Source organism: Aspergillus homomorphus (genome assembly GCF_003184865.1).
Source record: "Aspergillus homomorphus CBS 101889 unplaced genomic scaffold BO97scaffold_21, whole genome shotgun sequence".
Classification (NCBI taxonomy): domain Eukaryota; kingdom Fungi; phylum Ascomycota; class Eurotiomycetes; order Eurotiales; family Aspergillaceae; genus Aspergillus; species Aspergillus homomorphus.
Window position 1 is genome coordinate 399,765 of NW_020291907.1, and position 22,348 is coordinate 422,112.

Consider the following 22,348-nt stretch of genomic DNA (forward strand, 5'->3'; position numbering starts at 1 on the left):
GGTGGTGTATTACAAGCGTATGTGGGAAGATCGTTTGTTCTTTTTTTTTTTTTTTTTCGTTAGTTCTTTTGGTCTTGGAATTGAGAGGGGTGGAGAGAGGAAGTGACGGTGAGGGAGTGGGGGAGGGCTTGGGGAGGGATGTAGTTCTGGATTGGTGATGCGACTCACAATCCGGTAGGCTTCTTTTAGGAATTCGTCTGCCGTCTCGGTCGAGAGATACCCCTTCGATAGGCGCGAGGCATTGGATTTGCTTTGGAGCAGATCCCGTAGGGTCGGGGTGAGGTCTGTCATGGTGCTTGGTTGTCGGAAAGGTATGGTGTAGTATGATGATGATGATGATGATGTTGTTGTTATTGACAGCTTGATGGTAGGCGGTGGAGAGCGCCGAGGCGGAGTGTCCCGTGATGGGCGCATAAACTATGTAAGATGCATAGTTCATAAAGAGGTATGGATGCCTCAGGCAGGGTTCGGTATAGATCTCGGTGGTGCTACTGTATTCTCGTCTTCATCATTTGATCATAAAGCCTACAATTCGTATATATCAGCTGCATGAAAGTGTCCATGGTAGACTAGTTCTTGCAATCTTGCTCCTTTTTTTCTGTAATTCGCTTCCTACCATAATTCAGTTCCTGTATACTTCGGCCAAGACCAGTTCGGTACAGTACAGGTCCTAAGTGACTGGAGAAATCCGGTACAGTAGCATCGAAAATCTCTTTCTTGTGCATTACCTCCGAGTTTCAGTGGGATTATGTATCGCGACACATATCATTCAGAGTCAAAGGCATAAAGTAGACTTTCTCATCTCAGAACCCTCACTCGACAAAGAACACCATGGTGAAACCCCTCAGTTTTGTAGGTATATAAGAGACATGCAAGCCCAAATTATCTGATGAAGCATCACAATGATCCAAAACTCTAGCACCATCATTCAGTCGACAGTGATCGACTGTCTGGCTACGACCCGTGCAACCAGAGACAACGTTGCCCACCCTCCATATACCCACCAGCGATGGATGTGGACGGCATCGTAGTAGATGCCTTCCGCAGGGGAAAGGTTCGATACACCGTCTTCGGGGCGCCGGTCTTGGAGCTCTTTGGGCTGCAGGTTAGCTATCCCGATTTCTGCGGCTATGTCATCCCCGACAAGTACATCTCCCATGCCTGCCAAACACTCGAGGATTTTGGTTTGGAACGTTGCAAACACGGAACTGCGTGTTCAACGATGACGGGGCACAAGCAGCCCCCAACGGACGTATATCACTACCACCTCGAGGACGACGTGGACCGACTAACGGTGACAACTCCCGGGTCCACCACCTTAGCAGACACCAAGCCTCCTGCAAACGACCTCCAGGGCTGGCCGATCCTGACTGTCCGAATCTACCGGAAAAGCCTGTTCATGTGGCATGTGCACGACCCGCCGCTTCACAAGCCGGGGAAGCACCACCTTGATTACATGCTGAGTGGGGAGCCGGAGAACCGGCTGCAGAACATCGGGCGCGAGGATGTGATGCTCCCTAGCCCAGGGTGCTGGGCACAAACCTTATTCCTCCTGCTCTGCCGTGATCTGACTGGCGGTAGTGTGTTGCAGGAGATTTGGATAGGGGAGCTTACGAAGATGGCCGCTTCGCTCAAGGATATTTACCTCGACATTGAGCCCCACTTCGGGAGCTTGCTGCTGGAGTTCAAGAAATCCATCCTTGAGGATCAGGATCCGCTCCGGGAGGAGATTCGGGACGCCCTTTGGGAAATTGGTCGCGTCATGAAGTCGTCTGATGAGATGCCCAAGACCCAAGGGGCCTTGTACAAGGACCTGGGTCTTGTAGCACCGTACGGCAATGGAGTGGATGACGAGGAATCTGAGACTGATAATTGTGGCGACGAGACTTATGAGAACGATGAAGTTAATGATGAACTTGAAAACAGTTCTAAGACTCTGGTTCTTCAAGAAGCCATTGAATCTGAAAACGAGGAAGAGCCGGAGACTTGCGCCTGTTCAGGCTTCAGTGAGCCAGAGGAAGGCGAGTCACTCAACGGCGACAGCGACAACGACAGCGAGTCCAGCGATTCCACCGAGCTTGACAGTGAGTACCTCCCGTAATCCCTGGGCCTTGGTAGAGTCTTTGCCATGAATGACGGTCTCTAGAAGTTACATTTTGCCAGATAATATATTATTTGATATGCCGAAACCATGTACCCCGTAATGTGAAGTAGTGTGTGATTTAATATGAAGAAGAACGCCTGATGCGTCGAGAAGAGCTTTGGTGCTCTTGTCTAAAATCTTGGCAATATAATGCGGACTGATCTTGACAGCATCAAGGATGAAGGACAAGGCCCTGCCTTAGAAGATTGGGCAGAAAATCAGATTGTTGAAAATCTCTCTGCCCAGGTCAACAATTAACTCCTGCGAGTCCATCGGTATCACCTCGCATACAGCTTGAAGCGTGCCGGAGAGCATGCACAATGTCATGACTTGCTTTGCTGTCGATTCTGTGTTCAGCCCCGCAGACGATGGGTCTGGACTAGTGGCTTCAATAATTTGTCTGTGTAGATAGTGGCTTGCTGCGCACAAATCGACAATCCTCTCACAGTCAAGATGATGGGCCAAAGCTCGTCTACTAAGGTGCCGCAAAATTGACCCTCCTCAAACTTAACAAGTATTGTAGGAGTTTCGTTCTAATGAGAGGTGGATATTCTGATAGGCCAACGGGAACGTCTGCATGGGCTTTTGACAACATTCAACAAACACGAGAGAGCATGGGAGAGAAAAGCGGCATAGCATAGGATGGGCTCAGCTGACAAAATTGGTCATAGTATTTCCTCCACACAGCTGAGGGAAGATAGTAACGCGTCTTCGAAATTGGGCGGCAGTGATACCCTGAAAGAGGATATTGTGGAAGGAAGAACGTCAACTCCACTGCTCATCCCCACCACATGAAGAACCAGCGGGACATCCGACTTGGTATGGCAGGCACACGGGCACAATCCAGGGCTACTGAGACATAGATGAACTGTACTTACAGCTGCAGTGTTTCCATCTAATCTAGTCAATAAAAAAACTTCTTCACATGATATACTCAGAATCTCACTCATAGCCACAGAGTTCACGATATATGAGACCAAAACATAAACTTCAATTGTCTATACTAAAGAGCAGGCCTCAAATCCATATCCAAAATCACACACTAAGTATCTAAGTATAGTCACCCAGAGAACCAAGAGCCACTATTCAGACAAGACTGGAGAACAACCTCCCGAGTCTAATGAAAATGAGTCGCCACCCGCGCCTCCGGCCCACCGAAGATCATCTCCCACTTGCACTTACAGCGCGGACACGTCAGCACCTCGGTGACACGCAGACATTTATCCGTCCACGCTTGAAAGCAGGCCGTGTGGAAGTTCTTGTTGCAACCCGTACAGTACCACTTCAACGGGCTTCCAGGAATCGGTGTCCCTTGACACAGGCCGCAGTGGCCCTGAACCGACACCGCGTTCTTGTTGCACCGGACCATGCAGGTCGGGATAAAGTTGGCTATTGTGTAGGTCATGGTCACTTGTCAAAGTCGGATTGCTTAGACTAGTGTGATGCGCTTGCGTGGCTCAAGGCTCTGTCAGTGGCAGGGGCTTTGCAGTCGGGGAGGGAGCTGCTGGGTGAGAATGCTGCAGATGTCCGTGTAGCTGTGTTGGGTGGAGCGGCAGCAGTCGTCGGCTGAGATCTGTTGGCTAGATGTATGAGCAAGTCGCTTCTGTCCGTTGTTGCTGTTGTCCTTGTCGATAGTCTCGTTGGTCTGACTGTGTGGGTTGTTGGTCTTGTGGCAGACCCAGCACTTGGACTCAAAGGCTGTCCCGTAGTCGATGAATATATTCGCGCCGGGGAGAATCCTGAAGCCAGTGAATACGGCTCAATCTTAGGAATCTTTCTGTGTAAGATGACCTCTGATAAGGACTACAGGGCCTGGCTATTGAGGCCCAAGCAGTTCTGTTTGTTAGGGGGGTCAGTGAGAGGTAGTTAGAGTTTGAGACAGTTTGGGCGCCGTGGTTGCGTATGTGCCAATATTGACGGCAGGTTGGGCCGAGAAGGGCTTTTATGGAAGAAAATAACTCTATTAAATATAAGGAGAACAATATCTTCTCAAGGGCGTGTACTATAAAGATTTGCATCAAACCTTGATTGAAAGGCATACCATAAGGTAGTGTTCTTTGTTGAAAGTGGCACTAACCGCCATGTATAAGGAACCTGTGTAAAGAATACCAGACTCCATGAATACCTTATTAATAATTGATGAATCTCGTTATCCTTTGCTATAAATTCATGTCTACATGCATGCAGAATAAGCTTGAACAACTCGATTCGATGAGAATTGCATGAGAAACCTGCATTTCCTTCTGAGAATGAACACGGGCGCCCACGCTCGTTGACTATTTCTCAATCTTGGGCATGTATCTTATCGTTCCAAGTCAGAGAGACGACTGCGTATAGTCCTTGAACCTGAAAAAACCTACCAATCCATTGCCGCCACATAAAAAAGACAAAGGAAGACAAAGGCCTAGTACAAGCACTTGCCGTGCCGTAGAGCTGCGTAGATACTATGAAGCTCTGCTAGACATAATCTCAATTCATCTCCAGCCTTCAAAGACTGTAACAATGTTCGAATTCAATGAACAAGTATTACTATCGTAGACGTACACTATATGCAGTACACACAAAAACCTCCCCGACCAGCTTAGTGATATACAAAACACGAATCCCAAAATACGCCCCACGCTATGAACAGTAAGAAAAACTCATGACCGCACGGAGAAAGCACTAGCTACCCATCCTGTCTGAAGTCCTTCTGCACCCGAATCCCATGCAATGGCAGCAAGTCTTCATCCCCCGTCGCAGTGCTCGTCCTCCCCCGGATTTTCGTGACTGTCTGGCCCCGATCATGCTTCGGCCGCAGCGACACCTCCATCTTCAGCGGGACGTTATCGATGTCAGCCAACTCGCCGTCGTCGGGTAGATGATAGAACGAATGGCGGACGACAGGGCGGGAGGATGCCCCACCACTGCCGGTGCCGGAAAGCGGGATATCGCCGGCCCCCAGCCGACTGGCCAGCTGCGTGGCCTCCGACTTGGAGGACAGGTGGTTGGCGGAGTGGCCGGTGCTGCGGAAGATGGCGGGCATGACGGCCTGGATGCCCAGCTTGCGGGCGGCGAGCTGCAGCGCGGGTCGAACGGTTGGGAGGCAGGCGGATACAATCCCGGCTGACATCTCGATGGCGGTCCATCCAACGGTAGGGGCTAAGGTGTAGGAGCTGTCGGCGGCCGTGTAGGAGAACAGGACGGTGAAGCGGTAGGCGGAGGCGAAGACCACGCTTTTTTTGTATTGCCTTAGTCTGGGCTGTTTTGGACAATGGGAGAAAACCGGAGCAAAGCTTACAAGAATCCCAGACCGAATGCTATGGTCAGAGCCACTTTTTCAGACATGCGGAGCTGCAACTTCCAGACTTGGGGCAATGGCAGGAACAGGATCACCAAATCGGTGGCAATGGTCGAGGTGGCATTGGCGATCCAGGTGCCTACCTGAGAGATGCAGTGGCCCGGTAAGCTGGGGTACCAGAGTTTTTGCACCGGGACACAGATGAAGATGAACAAGAAAGTGATGCAGATAACCCAGCAGATCACAAAGGTACCGATGATATAGGCCCACCGTTTGAAGTAGGCAAAGTGGAAGATGCGATAGTACATCAGCAGGATACTGAGCTTGGTCCACACCAGGTTGAACACATAAAGAATCTCGGCCACAACCAGAAATTTGGCGATGAGGATGACTTGTGAGGCCGGTAGCTTGTCGGCGTGTACGCCCATGCCTTCATGGATCATAGCAAAGATGAAGCCGACGACAACGAAGTTCCAGCCCTGGATGGGTGTCAGTGCGATCTGATAGGAGCCATAAATTTGAAGCATACCATAGAGAAGATAATCATCCAGTCATCCCACCAGAGTTTCTGCTTACGTTCCAAACGAGACACAATACGCAGCACAACACACAAAAAGGCAAGCACCGTCACCGAAGTGGTGGTGGCAATGGCCCATTGCTGTTCGTCAGTCGCCATGGCCACTATTAGAGAGAAATGGCCTGCGAAAGCGAGACTCCAAGGCAGTCCAGGTGGGAGGGTGATCACTATTAATATGGGAGCCGTGCATGGACAAAACCTTGGTGGGCGACCCACTGCTGAAGCTGCCGACCACGCTACATATGGGGGTGGGCTAAGGCAAGTGGAACAATTTTTTCCTGCCTACGCCGCGTGGCCAACGAGGAACTAGTCTAGGGTTGAACCAAACTCTGGAGTCAAAATTAAAGTGAACGAGAAAAGCGAACTGTTTAGTTTGAGGAAGTCTTGGAGAAGCTGTCGCCGGCTGCTGTCAGTTTCGAAAATCGCATGCCGGGTCCACTGTCCCAATTAGAGCTGGGCCAGACAACCCGGCTGGCCAAGACTGAGCATTCAACCTTTGGCCAAGGATGCACCGGCTCGAAGTAGTCGAAGCCACTAGAAAGACCCTAACTCGAGGTCGCCCCATCCGATGTGTCAATCCTTCAGCAGTTTCGACAGTTGTTCTGCCCACTTGGCACGGTTGGCATACAGTTCGTTCCTGAACTGTTCAACATTTTCCTGGGGCTAACTCCGTACTACTCTAGTCATTATCTGCGCCGCTACAGTAGCCCATATTATTTTTACCTCCTTCCAGCTGCCGCTCAGGCACTATAGCGAGTGACCATCTCACGGATCGCCGCGTTGACCTCCCGGGGATGCGTCGCATTCAGGTAGTGCGCGCCCCCCTCTACCATCTGCAACCTAGCCTCCTTACTTGCGGAGAACCGCTGGATCTGTTCTGCGGGGACCGTGGTCTTGAAGGGGAAATCTTCCGTCCCCTGATCATGACACATTAGCGGTTCCTGCTTCCCCGAGGCGCTTATCAGATTGATGTTCACTCACCTGCAACCAAAACACTGGGCACCGCACATCCTTCAGCCGCAGCAGCAGACCATCTCGCGTCAGCAGACACATCAACGCCATGCGCACTTTCTTGCGTCCCTCGTCTCCCGTATAGACCTGCTTCAGCGTCTGCACCCAGAAGTCGATCGTCTCGGGCGTTCCCGCCGCCCCAAAGCCGATTCCCGCCACCATACCACACCATACGTCGTCGACCACAAAGTCTGGGGTGGCGGTTTCGGTCGTCCATTTCTCCAGGAATGGGGTAAGTAGGGTAACGGGGTCCCAGCAATCCTTGGTGCGGGAGTCGGCCGATTCGTAATCCATCGAAGTACCAAGGGGCAGGATGCCAAGGATCTATCAATAGCAAAGGGGGAAAAGGGAGCACGTGTAAGTGAATGACTCGATCTTCGCAAGGATGAAATAAGCGTGAAACCAACCCTATCTGGCGCCAAAAGAGCCATGCGTGCTACAACCCATCCTCCCTGGCTGGTTCCAAGGGCAAACGCCTGCTGAATGCCCAGTTTTTCCATCACCTGAAGGGCCATGATGGCCGAGTCCCAGTAAGTGAAGTGTTCGGCGGCGGGCGCCAGACAGCGGGTGGCGCCATGGCCAAGAGGCTCGATGGCAAGCAAGTTGGCGGTGCTGGTCAACTCAGCATCCTCGAACTGGGGGCGATAGAGCGACACAGTCATGCACATCGAGTTGATGAGCACACAAGTCGGCTTGGAGGGGTCGTAAATGTTGTTGTTGGACAGGGCATAGCCAACTTCGATGCCACCCAAGTGGGGGACGGTGATGGTCTGTTGAGCGGCCATATTATTAGATGCTGTTATCGATTGAGTGAGGCAATGTGCGGAGTGTATATAAGAAAAGGTAGAAGAGAAGGCAGGAAGGTTTGGATTCGAGTTAATCTGAAAGGATTCCCCAATTTCCTAAAGTCGGTCTCTAGTCGGTTCCTTCCGCCGTAGACTCGACTATTAGTCTAATTATTATACGAATTTCTTGCTTGTCTCTCTCTCGAGCTGCAAACCCCTTTTAATCCACTACCACGCCATGGAGGTAGCGACATGAGACGTGGGACACCATTCGCACGGCAAGAACGGATTATTTGCGCTGGGTGTGTGCGGGTAAAAGGAGAACGAGGGTGTGTTGGATGGGGCACGAGTTAATGACAAGCCCTGACACAACCGGGCCAGTCCACGGAGTTGCTTCCCCAATCCGGGCGGCCTGCTCCACAAGGGCAGCGGGTTCCTGACTCAATCCCATGCTATTGTTTCTCGTGTCGTGGCCTGCCTTCATAGAATTCTCTGTCATACGGTACTCGAGCGCTTGCAGGGGCACGCACGTACTGAGAGCCTTTCACGAGCAATCCGACGCCGTGACATAATTTTCTTGTGGTTAAAAAGGGCATTGCGACGAATCCGAGCTCGCACGGGGTCATTCCCGTTCTCATTGGTCGGAACCACAAATAACGTTCTGACGGCGGCTTGGATTCCCTCGTAAGAAGTCTAAACCCGAACCTTCGACATCAGTAATAGCATTAGACGCCTCAAACTAAGGGACATCGAAGAGGCCGGGCCGGTCATTGTCTCTTGCCGAAAAAAAAAGAAGAGTGGCCAGTTGAACTGTGAGGACAAGGGGACAAGTTGAAACATGGGATGATGAATGACAGACGGGAGCAAAACATGGATCAGCCCCTGGTAGGGCCAATTAAGCTTATTAAAGTTGATTAAAAATGATGGTCACCACCATTACCTATTCATCCTGCTGGTCTCCATCCACCACATGGCAGAACAGGAGGGATCCAGGCCTGCAGCAATAGCAGGATGTAATACCATTCTATCCTCACTCTAATGCAATAATTTAGTGTCATAAATGCCATGACTCTTCTTTCTTTTCTGCCGGGGAAAGCGTCCTCCACCTGACCGCTTCTTCGCCTTCAATCCCCTCAAAATCTCCGAGATTTGTCCGGTTCTCCGGCTATTGAACCACTTTTACTATTGCCGACGATGCACACAATGGTGATAGTAAATAATGATTCGCAACCACAAAAAACTATACTTCAAAAGAAAAGTCACCGATCGTATTCCCTTGATGCGCCATAAGTCATCTACATTCCAGTAATATGACACCTCATTAAACCCCGCCTCGGCGCCAAGCGGGTCTACACGCCAACTTCTCAACGCGGAAAATGCTCAGGCATGGCGGACTCTACATTCTGAATCCATACATACGATCTGCCTGGTCTGATGTCTGACTATGGCGCAACACTCATCAGTCCACGGCTTGACCCGCTTCCTTCCTTTCTCTCCCCTGGCTCCTCGGCTTCGTTAAGAGAGCATCTCTCACTTGCCACACACGTGCATAACTAATCTGCAAGGTCGCCGAAGTCAGGGGTAGCGGGAAGATGTGGCTTGCGAGCATTATGCACCCACGGACTGTGTCTCGCCCGTTCTTCACAGTGGTCCCGCCCCACGCATAGCCTCTGAAGCAACCCACGCATGCACCAGTCTAGTCAAGCGCCTTTCGGCATATCTTTGAAGACCCGAGGGTTTGACAACTAGGGCTAAGCTATTATTGCGACCGAGATGCTGTGTGGTGATGATGAATAATTCTTTGTATTTTGTTCTCTATATGTCCATAGCATGTATTTATATCACAATGTAGCTGTTGCCGTCAAGTCATGACTTTACATGACCCCAGTTTTAAGGGCATCGGTTATTACAACAATAGAGAAGATGCTGGACGAAGCAATCTGAAGATTACACCCGGACAAGTCGTCAGCACCTCAAGATCTGAACTCATAAGCTGGTGGCTTTTTCATCTTGCTTGCATGAGTCTGGGACTTGTTGGAGTTTTAAGGTTTTGTGAGCATAGCCGTCATTGGTCATTGGTGTTCCTTAGTGACAACAGAGAAGGGTAAGCCATCTGACTACCTAATAGTCCATTGCTATCACTGACTCTACTGCCTAGGACAACTTATATGGTATATTGCGCTGGATGTGAACTTCTCAATGGGAATGATATGAACAAAGCTAGGATTACTTTACTTCTGCAGATTTCGGGCCATCTAGGCGTCGAACTTGTTCATTCTTGATACCTCATCTTCGACTTTCGAAACGCAAGAGTGATGCGGCCGTATTACACACCCTGACACTTATTTTCATGCACCGGTGCCGGCGAACAGGAGTTGAGCAAATCGTCCACAAGAATACTTCTATCGGTCATCATAGCCTCAGTGCTCACGAAGCTAGGATCTTATGGTACCGCTCATTTTATACATACACAAGGCTTCGGGTCGGCGAAATCGGTAGCTCAAGTTCCCAGATGAGGAGTCTCTCATGCTTGCTGCATTATCAGTGCAAAGACTCCCCATAGATCTCAAAGCCCATTGATAGAACCAACATGTCTATTTTGAAAGCTGTGGAAAGGAAGATTAAGTGGGCAACCATGAGCTAACAGCCATGTCTGCAACTATACCAATCCATCATCATTGAAGCCTAAGTTTCTTTCAATTTTGACACATATGCATGATTAATGCTGACATTGCCGGTTCTCTCATCGCGCTCAAGCTATACCTGCCATTAAAGGCAAAGTGGTTCTTATGGACGGGACTTACTCGGATACTTCAACGTTTAAACTTTTCTAAATATAATAGAGGGGTGTACACAACTTACAAGTCATTGAGCTCCAGTAAGCATTTCTCCTCTTCTTGATTATCTTTGCGGATTCATTACAAGTTCGATCTCGATATTACCTTACAGGATGTTGCATTCTAATGAGAAATCTCTCTAGTATAATCTCCAATCAGAGAAGGAATTACGAAGCCCAAAGGCTATGTGCGCTGCATCTGCCTGAATTGTGTCTGAATTCTTGGTAGTCTCTGGGTATATTATCTTGAGTCCCCCTCCCACCAAAAGGATTCCAAGTGATGGGGCAGTGATAACACAATGCTTGGTCACCATACGTGCTACAAAGCTAGCACAAGATCACTTATACTTCTCCGGGGCGAGGGATAAACAGAAAACAAAACACCCGAATAACTGAGTTCCTGCACTCCAAACAATAAACATAAAACCAGCAAACAGACTCCACATGCTGCAATCCTGAGCGGGATAAGCAAGGATATGTGAGCCGACATGAGGAAAGGGACGCCTACCTTGCTGCAATTCCGAGCTCAGGTTTAGGCTCAGAAATCATTCTTAGCGGCGCTTTAGTGCGGGCGAGTCACTTCGGATCGTCACCACTTTGCAGTGATAGTACATTCCCCAGATGAACCTGATCTTGGGGTTGCCGTAGAGTTGGGGATACCCACCTTTTCGGCTGTGACGCGGTGTACAACTCAAACCCCCCAAGGCTCTACTATCGCGCATGAGAGGTAACGGTTCTTTCTGGCCTGCAGGCAAGACGTCTCATTCGAGTCCGAATATAAGCCTTGAAGGAGAAACCACGAGGTATTGTCGCAGCTAGAAATTGTGCTAAGGAATTTACGACCGCCCTTCTCTGCGATCAGACAAGGGTTATGACTTGTGTGGGTGGCAAAACGTGGAGAAGCCCGAGTATCTCAAGAAGAGGTCAAATAAAATGAGGATGTGCGGGGCTGATGATGGCTCTTGGGGTATACAAAATCTGATGATACAGGCAATATAGGATTATGGCTCTGCTTGTTTCTGGGACGAGCTATCTATAGTAGAAGATGTGCGCAAGCTTCTACTGTAAGTTGGTTTGGGAGTAATGAAGACAAGTATATTCGTCCACTATCCCAAGCCATTGTAGTTCAGAACTGAGCCTGGCTCGTGACATCTCTACGCCATATAACATTATAAGCAGACACCGAATTTAAACCAAGAGAAAACGTGTCTCAACATATGTAGCTGTGTCCGGAGCTGTGCATACCCCGCAATCATCAGATTATACCGCATTCATTCGTGTGGGGGACTTACTTCGTTGCGTTGAAAAAGACAATCGTCGGACAATGTGGAGAGGCTCGGAATGTGCCCGCATCAAGGTGGTCGACCGCCAGACTACCGAGCTAGAGTTGTACGTCAACCGCTCGCGCGGCGACCATGGCTTCTCTCTGTTGCCGGTGGAACTCGCGGACAACTACTAGCGGTGGATGTCGCCGCCGGCGGATCGACACAAGGCGACGCGGGCTCAGTCGGGGAATCTTAGCGGGGCGGCCCTCAACCCCATCAGCACCTTCAACGTCAGCGTCGCCGACGACTGCCACTTCATCGAGGAGGGCTGGAGCGTCATCGATCCTGGACCGGACGGCAATGGGACCACCACGCCGCTCGGCTGTGGCTGGCCCTCTTCTCGCCCTGCCGACACCAATGCCCGCCTTCACTTGGTCATCGATGAGGAGGCCGGGATCGTCGTGACTGGCACACTCTTTCCGGGCAAGGTCTATCCTTACGGAAAGATCTCCGCCTTCATCCCGAACGATATTGCGCAGGCGCAAGAAGAGCAGGACGTCTGGCTGGCCAAGAAGCAGGCCCAGGGTGGAATGTCGCTGCTGGTTCCCACCGCTGCCACCGGGGAAACCCTTCAGGTACTCCAGTACTATAATGGTAAGCTCCAGGGCCAGCAGGTCATGCTCTACCTGAGCGGCCCGGACATGGAATCAGTCTGGACTAGCTGAGCTAAAGGCGAAGAAGTATGCTTCTGATGTACCTAGTCCCCGTTGCTGATTAGTTTATCTTTATATTCATGCGATTTGTCGCTGTGCACGGGGAATATGTCATAGTGATATGCCATCATTAAGTAGAGTCACAACAGAGAATCTACGTTCACATTAGTAGTACAACTAGAATAACCTTAACGTGCATATGGTCAATGGTACAGGTAGAATAACCTTAACGTGCATATAGTCATGGTACAGGTTGGCCCCTTGTTCAGCAGTGAAGGTTTATGCACAGATTGAACAGATTCTGTAGTCATGTCCCGCCTACACTACAGGCATTGCCACCCCCTCTGTAAAACCTAACAGCGGTTCTCGCTCGCCCGAGCTCAGTCCCTCACAACCCGATTAGAGCCCAACCCGCCCTACGACTGCCAACCCACCCCGAACCATCGCAGAATTCACAATAACCTCGGACGCTCAGCCCACCCGCACGTAACAAAAAAGATATTGGAACAACATTATCACGTCTCCCCCTATTTGCAATTCTCGCACGGAGTAAGCTCGACACGGCTAGTAGCGCCAACTCCACAGCCTGTCGCGCCTAGTCCCGAGCCCTCACGATGGCAAGGCCTGGTGATGGCGATGTCTGTAGCGAGCGAAGCTAGATTGCCTGGGGAATTATGGAGCATCCACCGAGAAGGATCTTCAGAAGATTGGTGATAAGGGAGTGTGTACCCAAGGATTTTTGAGTGGAACCGGGCCAACATTGCGCCATCATACTCAATGACTTAGTCCAATGAGCAGATTTTCATTTGATATTCTAATCTCAAGGAGGAAAGAAGCTGACAGAGCCTGATTATGATTATCAGATTGGAGAGAATTACTTTGAGCAGATAGTCTGGATTACGGGCTGAACGATGGTTGATTGAAGAGTGCTCATAAAGTAATCCTACCCTGTATGGTTTTATCTTAAGCGGGAAGCTCCATTACAAGGACAATGTTCGAGGATGGTGCCGGCTTTCTTCGCCACCGAAGCTAGTCAATAAATGCTGGTTTGGACTGAGATATCGCAACAGATGCATCGACAATTCTTAAGATATGAGGCCAGGAGAGAGCTCTCACGTCTGATCCTGTGCAAATTTGTAGCTTTAGATGAGGAGAGGAAATATTCTCCCACAGAGGCTCCAGCAAGTATTTCACGCTTTGACCCTGGCACTATCTCCATCCTGTACCCTGTGTAGCTGCCACCCTATCTACCCGCCTAGCCATAAGATAAGAGCATCTGCCACTAATGAGCACATCAATAGTTAGGTAACTGCTTAGCAGATTATGGGTATCTAGTATCTACTAGTCTCAGTACCCACAGTCAGCACTGGCTCCATTTGCTAAATGGCTAAGCTTTGCGACCCTACAAATTTACGAATCTCGACCTTGCAATGATCAAGGTCTTCCCTCTCCCCTAAAATTCCCTCACATGGGCAGCAGGGTCTCAGAAGTGGCGGCCTGCAGAAGGAACCCCAAAATCACCCTCAATCCTGGCAGGGTCTCTCGACTCTCTCCAGGAAGCTAGATCGAAGGGGGCGGGGAAAAGACCAGAAATCTCCGCCCCACAGAGGCAGAAAGACACTACGGCGTGGTACCACTAGAAATGCTTAGCCGTTGCTTAGCCTGTTTGTGGATGCTACACGCGGGGTTGCATCGGCACTAACTTTGAAGCATTGGATGAGAGCGAATGACACTGCCTGTCTTGCTTATCAGCTGCGGATTAATCCGCCACTGATATTCGCACCAGCCAGCCAGCCCAGCCCTTAGAAAAAAGTGTTATGAATATAAATGGAAACCTTTGTCCGTGATAAGGGTCTCTGTCGAGATGTACGTTTCCTCATTCTCGCAACCATGGAGAATAAGCACGTTGGCCTCCCCATAGAAGGAGATTTGACTGGCAGGCGTGAGGAGAAATTAAGTTACGACATATCGTCAACGGAGGCTAAATTCATCGGAAAGGGGGAATCGCTTCCGCCCGACGAGGATGGAGGCTTCGAAAGTGGTCAAGTGGTGAGCACTGCCGCTGATCTGGTCACCCACATCATCAGGGTAGAGGATGATCCAACCCTCAACCCTTGGAGTTTTCGCATGGTTTTCCTTGGTAAATTCGTCCACATCAAGTTGTCTATGTGCAAGTTGACTTATATCACTAACCTTTGTACAGGAGCCGGATTATCTGTCTTCGGTGGTGTGTTGCAGGAGATCTTTTACTTCAAGCCGCAGACTATCTATGTTTCGCAGGTCTTCCTTACTGTCATCGCTTATGTCTTAGGAGAGTTCATGGCCTATGCCATTCCCCGTCGCGGCTTGATCGGACGCCTGCTGAATCCTGGGCCGTTTAATGCCAAAGAACATGCTGCTATCGCCCTCATGTCCTCGGCTGCCACTCAGTCCGCATTGGCTACTGAGGCGCTTTCGGCCCAGCAGCTCTTCTACGGTGGCTATCCTAACCATGCAGCGGCTGTCTTCATTGTGCTCTCGTCTCAGTTGATCGGATTCGGTATAGCGGGTCTTCTGCGCGACGTGATCGTGCGCCCTACTAAGATGATCTGGCCCATGACCTTGCCTATTAGCAGTCTACTCGAGTCCATGCACAAAGACAAGCAGGAAGCCAAGGCTCGTCTGAAGATTTTCTACATCTTCTTTTTCATACTCTTCGTTTGGACTATCATTCCTGAATACATCTTCCCCGTCCTGGAGGGTGTCTCCATTTTCTGCTTGGCGAACCAACACAGCTTGGTATTCACCAATCTATTCGGTGGCGCTTCCGGGAACGAAGGCCTGGGATTCCTCTCCCTTTGTTTTGACTGGAACTATATCGCGTCTCTTGGCTCGCCACTCTGGTATCCGTTGTATGCCATGACCAATAACTTCATCGGTTACATAGGCTGTATTATCCTCTTCATGGGCGTCTACTACGGCAATATCTGGCGCTCCCAGGACTTTCCGTTTCTGTCCCAATTGCTCTACTATGGAGACTCTAACTCTACTTACTACCATGAATACAACCAAACTCTTATCCTCAGCGCAGACTATACTGTGGATCCGCGAGCCCTGCAGGAGCAAGGTCTGCCCTGGCTGACTGGCACTTACGTCGCCTACCTTATCACTTCGAACATGGGCTTGACTGCCACATTGACACACATGTTGCTCTGGAACTTCGAGGATATCAAGGTTGGTTGGGCGTGGGCTGCACCAAGCAGGCTTAAGAAGTGGCTGAAGCCCGAGACGTACAAGTTCTGGGCGAATCAGGAGACCCCAGAAGAGCGGTTGCAACGTCGCATTAATGATGAGTCTCTTGACCCGCACTACCGTCTTATGTTGCGCAACTTATACTATGACACTCCGCTCTGGTGGTGGGGAGCAGTACTCATCGGTAGCTTTGCCGTCGGCCTAGGCTGTCTATATGCCATGAAATCCACTCTTCCATGGTGGGGATTCATCGTCGCCAATATGCTCACCCTTCTGTTCATGCTCTTCTTCGGGGCCCAGTATGGGCTTACTGGGTTCCAATTTAACGTACAGCCAATCTGTCAGATGTTGGCTGGTTATATGTTTCCAGGCAGGCCTTTAGCCAGTATGTTCTTTCCCGGTTTTCTATTCCATTTGGCTTGCTAATGCGTGTTCAGATCTCTACTTCACCTGCTTCACATATAACTCTCTCCAGCAGGGACAGGTCTTGGCAAAAGATCTACGACTTGCACAGCAGGTCCACTTATCGCCACGATGTACTTTTTTCGTTCAAGTTATGGGGTGCATCATCGGGGCCCTGTTCAACTATGTTATGATGTTGATGTGCGATTCTCATGCTAGTCCACATTTCTGGTTCCATCCACTGACTCTTTAAAGCATTGTACGAAACCAAGCAGATGTCTTGCTTTCCATTGATGGAACCAATATTTGGAGCGGTGCCAATGTTCAGATAAGTGTCGCTGGCCTCCAACAAAGCAATCCCAGCTGACCTCTCATTACCAATTTAACAGTCTTGCCATTGCCTGGAGTATCGCCAAGGACATGTTCTCCATTGGTGGTCGGTACCAGTGGGTGACTATCTCCTACCTGATCGGCTTCGTCGTTCCCGTGCCATTCTGGCTGGCAAACCGCTACTACCCCTGCCGCATCCTCTCCTACCTCAATACGTCTATCATTTTGTGGTACATGGGCTGGCTTTTCGTTGGCATCAATGCGTCCATCATGACCTACTTCCTTCTCGGCTTTGCTGCGCAGTTCTGGCTGCGTCGCTACCACCCCCAACTCTTCAACAAGTATAATTACATTGTCTCCGCTGCCCTAGATGGAGGAACGCAGATCTGCGTTTTCATCCTCACCTTTGCTGTGTTCGGAGGTAGTGGTACTGAGTATCCTTTCCCGTGAGTGCTTCTAGTCTCATTCTATCGATGCAATCGATCTTGCTAATTGACGTAGCTACTGGGCCGGTAATCCGAATACGGATATTCATAACTTGGATTATTGCAAGGTGAATCCGGCGACGCTTTAGTTGGAGCCGTCGTGGTGCGATAGCTCCGGTGATGCTCAACTCTTCAGTATAGGCGCCATGCGTCATTGATGCAGATGACTATCGGGATGTATGCTTTATCAACACAAGACGCGTTCGATCGGCAGGGATGGACGTATCTTGTCTGGAGGCACTGAATCATGTTACAAGAATACAGAATCCTCGCTTCGAGTATATGTGTATGCATACGCAGTAGGGCAAGCTCTTAAAGTAAGCTTTTTCAAGAGGCTGTCGATGATGAGAAGATAATGCAAAGCTTGTGGGATGATATACTTCCATAGGTCTCAAGGGTCGGAGTTGAGGGGTCGCCGTGCATGATGACGCCTCAGGCATCAGTTGCATTGACGTCCGCTGTGGTTTGTCCCGCGCCGTCTTTCATGGTTTCTTCCATTACCAGCGACTCCACCACCTCCATCTCCACTTCCGCCAGCCTTCCTTCTTGTCAATGGGTGCAAAACCAGAGATGTCTACATCAAGTTTAAGCTATATTGTGTGATAGCAATACAATGTTCTCTCAACTGTCGGTTTGAGGCCAACCAGACACTCGCGCCAGTTAAGCCTCGGCCTCCCTCGAATGAAGAAAAGTCCCTGTCGGACTCCTCGGGTCACGGGTGCCAATTTGACCACCGACCTCCGACCCTTTATGTTTCCGTTGGGCCCCACAGAGCCCTGATTCACTGGCTAGACTGCATCTCGCAACTTGCAACTTGTGTGCCTGCGCGCTTGTCTCTTCACAGGCCCACAGCAAGAGAAGTCTTTAAGAACTTCCTTCGGCCTTATCGCACATTCAGCACTGGGTGAGGGGTGAACATGAGCGTCAGGTGTTGACCCTTGCTCAGTGAATATGCTTGTCAAAATTTTCTCTGGCCTCGCCAGGGATGTTGATCTGCAAATGCTGACTCCGTACAGACGAGCGAACCTCCACTCCAAGTCTTGGCGCTGCGCAAGTCTAATAAATATTAAATCAGAGTTGCAGACACGATACGATTCCCCGCGGACTCTTGCATCTTGCGCGCATCATGTCTGCTACTGTCCGTTCGCATCATCCGCCAGATCCAACGCCGCCTTTGAATCAGTCGTGTGAGAATTGTCGAGCGCTCAAAGTCCGCTGCCTGCCAGACCCGAACATTGCGCACCAATGCCAACGTTGTACACGCACCAGGCGGACCTGTGTTTTTGCACACACTCTTCGACGCCAGCCCCGGAAAAAGACCGGATCACGGGTCGCCCAGCTTGAGAAAGATGTCCGCGATCTACGCGCTCTGCTCCACGAGCAAAACGGGTCAAGTCAAAAGTCGGGTCGAGCGGGTACTGAAACCATCGCCGCCATCGCTTCCCTTTCACCCCCTACTACCATAGACACTGCTGCCGCTGCCGCCACTATTGCAAGTCCCGTCTCGGAGACGATCTCCGCTCGTGCTGCGGCAACAACACCCTTCGTCTCTGTCACCTCTGATTCTGCTCGCATTCAAGCTACCTCTTCGTCTGGTCCTCCTCGCCCAACCGTGACAAGTCCGACGGCCCATTCCTCTTCCCATGTAAGCACCACAGGTTCAATATTCATGGGTTCTTCGGTTGGCTCTGGAGATGTCGTCGATCGAGGTATTCTTTCTTTGGAGACGGCGCAAATGCTATTGTCCGTTTTCATTTCTGATCTTACCCAATACTTTCCGGTGGTTGTTCTTCCAGAGGGCACGGATGCGGACTTCCTACGCGGAACGAAACCAGTGCTGTTCCTGTCTATCATTGCAGCAGCTTCGCTGACGCTTGAAACGCCGCACGCGACCGCTTTACACGAGGAACTTCTCGCAGCCGTTGCGGGCCGATTTTTCCTGAGGCAGGAGAAATCGTTGGAGTTAGTCCAGGCCCTCCTCATCATGCTTATCTATTATCTGCCTCCTAAATCAGCCATACACGGGCAGTATTACCAATATACGCATATTGCGACTACTATGGCGCTAGAGCTTGGAATTGTGGCCGGTGCCGTTGGCCGCAAGAATCAGCGCTGTCATGCGGGCGAGGGTGAATTGCCCGCAACGATACACAGCGACCAGGCACGAGCCGTGCTCGGCTGCTATCATTTTGCATCAAAGTACGGACAAGCACTTTATCTGCATATTATCGACATACTGACTGGTCTACAGTGTTGGAATGCAGACACGTCGGCCGAACATGCTCTGCTACAATGCTGTCATTGGCGGGTATGTCAAACATCTTGGTGCATCACCCGGCAATCTGGACCAGCAACTGGCGGCATGGTTCGGGCTGCAGCGGATAATGGATGAGACACTGGCTGCGGCAGGTCATGACAACACCTTGACCGACACACCTATGTTAGAGTCACAGATGCTGCCGATCCTTAAGTGGTTCGACACTCGTATGCTGCAGTGGAAGATATCCACTCCCAAGGAAATGCTCACGAGTACGTATACCCCACTGCACGTGTCATGAGTATGGTATACGTAGACTGAACATCTCCAGCTTGGATGACTCTCGAATACCATTACCTTTACCTTGCGATCCACGAACAAGCCGCCGGTGAAGGTTATCGCGACCCCGATGCACCGACCCGCAGATACTACACCCTCCCACCACTCGAGGGCAACACAGAGCGACACAGGGCTAACGTGCCACTCAGCGCAGCGCGGGTGCAGATAATTACGAAGTGGATGCTCTCCGCTCAGCAACTTCTCGACTTTTTTTTGCAGTGTGACGTGCCGACCATGCGCAAACTCCCAAACATGACATACACACGGATGATCCTAGGAGTCTCGTCCCTTTTGCGTATTTACTACATGACCCAGCTTGGTCCTCTTAGTGAGGTCATCACCCCGCAGATGATCAATGTCGATGAATACCTAGATCGTCTTTCGCAGGCACTATCAGAGGCCTGCGACAACCAGAGGTTCCGCGTACCGAGCAAATGGCACCACGTCGTGGCGGTCAAGAACCGCGAATGGTACGAACAGCTACAACGACGATTGGCCGCCTGTTCGGTTGATAACTACTCGTATCTGCGCGGGGTTTTTCCATCTTCCACTTCCACATCGGCTGTCCCCAGCGCAGCCCCTCCTGGGGTATTGCCCTCGCTTGTGCCAGGGGCTGCGCCGGCTTACATGGAGTCATGGTATGCAGATGACCCCACTGCGAGGGCGGACGCTGCGAGGGGAATACCGGCTGTGGGTGGCGGTGCAGCGCCGATGCTGTATCTCTCCCCGATGCAGCCGGTCCCGGGAACAGTTGAAGGGGGCGGGCATTTTGCGACTCCTGCAGGCCATCCGGCGTGGCGGTTGGATGAGTCACTGCCCGATCTGTCTTTTCCGTATTAATGAAGATTAAGAGTAATGAAGAAATGAGCTTATGGAGGCAACCTATTCGCATCAGTCCATCTTGTCCCGATCGATCTGGTTTGTTGTAGCGTCCGGCCCGCATCGTGCTCGTCCCGTAGTCTATCATTGTCAGATAATCGACAATCCGTTCCCAAGCACGTCTATACCATTGCTCAAAACCACGCCCGACGAACCACGGTAGCTTCACCGGGACTTAAATCTCAGATCAAGCTATATAAGCATTCGGGTTATGCTGCGCCTCTTCCGACAAACAAGGGTCCTCGGGCATAGGCGAGATTTCTCCCCTCCGACCTCCGATGCCAATGCATATGTGGAGATGGGTGTGTGGACCCGGCTGGTGCAAGGGATGTTTTTTTCCCTCTGATATGCGAACGCAGGGTCTGATGAAGATATCAGATTAGATTGGATTTTGATCAGATGCGATCCTTGGAGCATAGTGGGTGGCCCGGATCTTGCCCTTCCCATGCTGGGTCGCGCATTTCATGGTCAAGGCAAGAGGGAAAGGATGTTGTTCATACTGCGATGATCCTCTTGGTGGTTGAGATGGAGACGACGGGGCAAAAAAAGATATGACAAGAGTGGGATTCGAACCCACGCCACTTGCGTGACTAGGAATATTGCTCGAGGAGCGAATATATGTGATCAGGTACCTGACCCTAGCGCCTTAGACCGCTCGGCCATCTTGCCTATTTGATGAAACATTGCACATTTATGTGCTTTATAGAGTTCAACATATAAGTCGGCTCACTGAGATGCATCAATGTTCTAGTTATGGTTATTACTCTTTTCATCTGGGTCTCGCATCTGAGTATTCGCAAGAGATACAGTATCTGTGTATATCTCGCGCTTGTCGTTTTATAGCTAAGTGGTCTGGTTGTATAATTCAACGTGGTGTTCATGGTCGCTTGCAGGCTTGTTATATATCCGCTCGCGCTGCGACTGCCGAACCACTCTTCCGGTGAGACACCATCGTATACCTACACAGCAAGATGAATGTGGGCCATGAATCATCAACCTGAGCCAGGAAAGTCACCCATAGAGAATTAAATGGACCAGGTAATATGCAGCGGCCATGCACATACCGGCAGACAACCCGACCGATACCAGCTACATACAGAGAAAATAGACGCAAGCAACCAAGCAAGCAAGCAAACAGCTGACTGAGTATAATCACGTCGCAAAGTAAGATCGGCCGCCTTCGGGTATCAGATCGTAACAGCACAGCAGAGGAATACTCCGCGAAGAACCAATGGCAGTAGGAGACATCGTGGTTGCTGAGACAAGCTTGCCGCCAGACTGCGAGAAACACGGTGGAGATGCGAACGTGAAAAGAGGGAACTGGTAGAAACCAGTGACTGAGTCAAACATCACACATGGATAGCATATTAGAGTAAGGAAGATCGAAGCACAATGATCATGATATAGTTCTACAAGACCACGAGCGAGTCTGCGACAGCAGACACAAGTATCGTAAGCCCGATGCAAACTGAGACCAGTAATAGTATATCAAACTGCCACTATAGCGCCGGTAATCCAATGGAAGGATAGCTAGGGTATAGTGGCCAGTCTAGTATGTATGTTCATCACGACTTAACAGCAATTAGTACCACATGAATTTCGTATACATGATGACCAGAGCACCTGCCGGGCTGGAGAGGGCCTGCCCAGCCACACTAGAATCCGGAGTGCCCTTTAGGAAATACACCCGAGAGAGAGTATAGGCATATATGGCTAATGAGCTATGCCAGTTCCACAATCTCGTGATTAGCACCGAGGCCTCCCAGTCAGGTCTAGCGTACTGTGTAGATGTGTGCCCTTCGTCATCTTTACATC

The 22,348-nt window shown here is 50.4% G+C and overlaps 7 protein-coding genes and 1 non-coding gene across 8 annotated transcripts in view; 4 read left to right on the forward strand and 4 right to left on the reverse strand.

The window, feature by feature from the left end:
* Positions 1–320, reverse strand: part of BO97DRAFT_478432 (putative SNARE protein (Ufe1)) — a 1,534-nt gene extending 1,214 nt beyond the window's left edge. Inside the window, exon 1 of the mRNA XM_025700624.1 lies at positions 169–320. Coding sequence (XP_025550864.1) covers positions 169–291 — 123 coding nt within the window. The 5' untranslated portion in view covers positions 292–320. The remainder of the gene's footprint in view (positions 1–168) is intronic.
* A 511-nt stretch (positions 321–831) lies between these two features.
* On the forward strand, positions 832–2,345 carry BO97DRAFT_414967 (uncharacterized protein; the record flags this gene model as incomplete). The annotated part of the gene is made up of 3 exons (XM_025696363.1): positions 832–852; positions 920–2,084; positions 2,314–2,345. The coding sequence occupies 3 exons, from the start codon at positions 832–834 to the stop codon at positions 2,343–2,345; spliced, it is 1,218 nt and encodes a 405-aa protein (XP_025550865.1).
* Positions 2,346–4,674: 2,329 nt separating this feature from the next.
* BO97DRAFT_391819 (uncharacterized protein) lies at positions 4,675–6,360 on the reverse strand. Its single transcript, XM_025693841.1, has 3 exons — positions 5,953–6,360; positions 5,424–5,902; positions 4,675–5,358 (listed from the first exon to the last, which is right to left on the reverse strand). The coding sequence occupies exons 1-3, from the start codon at positions 6,097–6,099 to the stop codon at positions 4,812–4,814; spliced, it is 1,173 nt and encodes a 390-aa protein (XP_025550866.1). The 5' UTR covers positions 6,100–6,360; the 3' UTR covers positions 4,675–4,811.
* Positions 6,361–6,636: 276 nt separating this feature from the next.
* On the reverse strand, positions 6,637–8,070 carry BO97DRAFT_470884 (alpha/beta fold hydrolase). Its single transcript, XM_025699993.1, has 3 exons — positions 7,419–8,070; positions 6,982–7,335; positions 6,637–6,917 (listed from the first exon to the last, which is right to left on the reverse strand). Exons 1-3 carry the CDS (start codon positions 7,794–7,796, stop codon positions 6,741–6,743), a joined length of 909 nt encoding a protein of 302 aa, XP_025550867.1. The 5' UTR covers positions 7,797–8,070; the 3' UTR covers positions 6,637–6,740.
* Positions 8,071–11,941: 3,871 nt separating this feature from the next.
* On the forward strand, positions 11,942–12,622 carry BO97DRAFT_453857 (uncharacterized protein; the record flags this gene model as incomplete). The annotated part of the gene is made up of 1 exon (XM_025699083.1): positions 11,942–12,622. The coding sequence occupies exon 1, from the start codon at positions 12,098–12,100 to the stop codon at positions 12,620–12,622; it is 525 nt and encodes a 174-aa protein (XP_025550868.1). The 5' UTR covers positions 11,942–12,097.
* A 1,878-nt stretch (positions 12,623–14,500) lies between these two features.
* On the forward strand, positions 14,501–17,147 carry BO97DRAFT_453863 (OPT family oligopeptide transporter; the record flags this gene model as incomplete). The annotated part of the gene is made up of 6 exons (XM_025699084.1): positions 14,501–14,750; positions 14,814–16,226; positions 16,279–16,444; positions 16,499–16,577; positions 16,607–17,019; positions 17,075–17,147. 6 exons carry the CDS (start codon positions 14,501–14,503, stop codon positions 17,145–17,147), a joined length of 2,394 nt encoding a protein of 797 aa, XP_025550869.1.
* Positions 17,148–18,184: 1,037 nt separating this feature from the next.
* Positions 18,185–20,494, forward strand: BO97DRAFT_470885 (Zn(II)2Cys6 transcription factor; the record flags this gene model as incomplete). The annotated part of the gene is made up of 4 exons (XM_025699994.1): positions 18,185–18,452; positions 18,525–19,257; positions 19,310–19,587; positions 19,647–20,494. The coding sequence occupies 4 exons, from the start codon at positions 18,185–18,187 to the stop codon at positions 20,492–20,494; spliced, it is 2,127 nt and encodes a 708-aa protein (XP_025550870.1).
* Positions 20,495–21,085: 591 nt separating this feature from the next.
* BO97DRAFT_t167 lies at positions 21,086–21,202 on the reverse strand. The gene has a single exon. It is a non-coding gene; the product is annotated as a tRNA-Leu (tRNA).
* Positions 21,203–22,348: the final 1,146 nt, after the last annotated feature.

Coding starts and splice junctions, on each gene's coding strand:
- BO97DRAFT_391819 (XM_025693841.1), bottom strand. CDS start 6,099: ATGGCGACTGACGAACAGCAATGGGCCATTGCCACCACCACTTCGGTG. Junction 5,903..5,952: donor GGATGATTATCTTCTCTATG/GTATGCTTCAAA, acceptor ACACCCATCCAG/GGCTGGAACTTCGTTGTCGT. Junction 5,359..5,423: donor GCATTCGGTCTGGGATTCTT/GTAAGCTTTGCT, acceptor ATACAAAAAAAG/CGTGGTCTTCGCCTCCGCCT.
- BO97DRAFT_470884 (XM_025699993.1), bottom strand. CDS start 7,796: ATGGCCGCTCAACAGACCATCACCGTCCCCCACTTGGGTGGCATCGAA. Junction 7,336..7,418: donor CTCTTTTGGCGCCAGATAGG/GTTGGTTTCACG, acceptor TGCTATTGATAG/ATCCTTGGCATCCTGCCCCT. Junction 6,918..6,981: donor GCCCAGTGTTTTGGTTGCAG/GTGAGTGAACAT, acceptor TGTCATGATCAG/GGGACGGAAGATTTCCCCTT.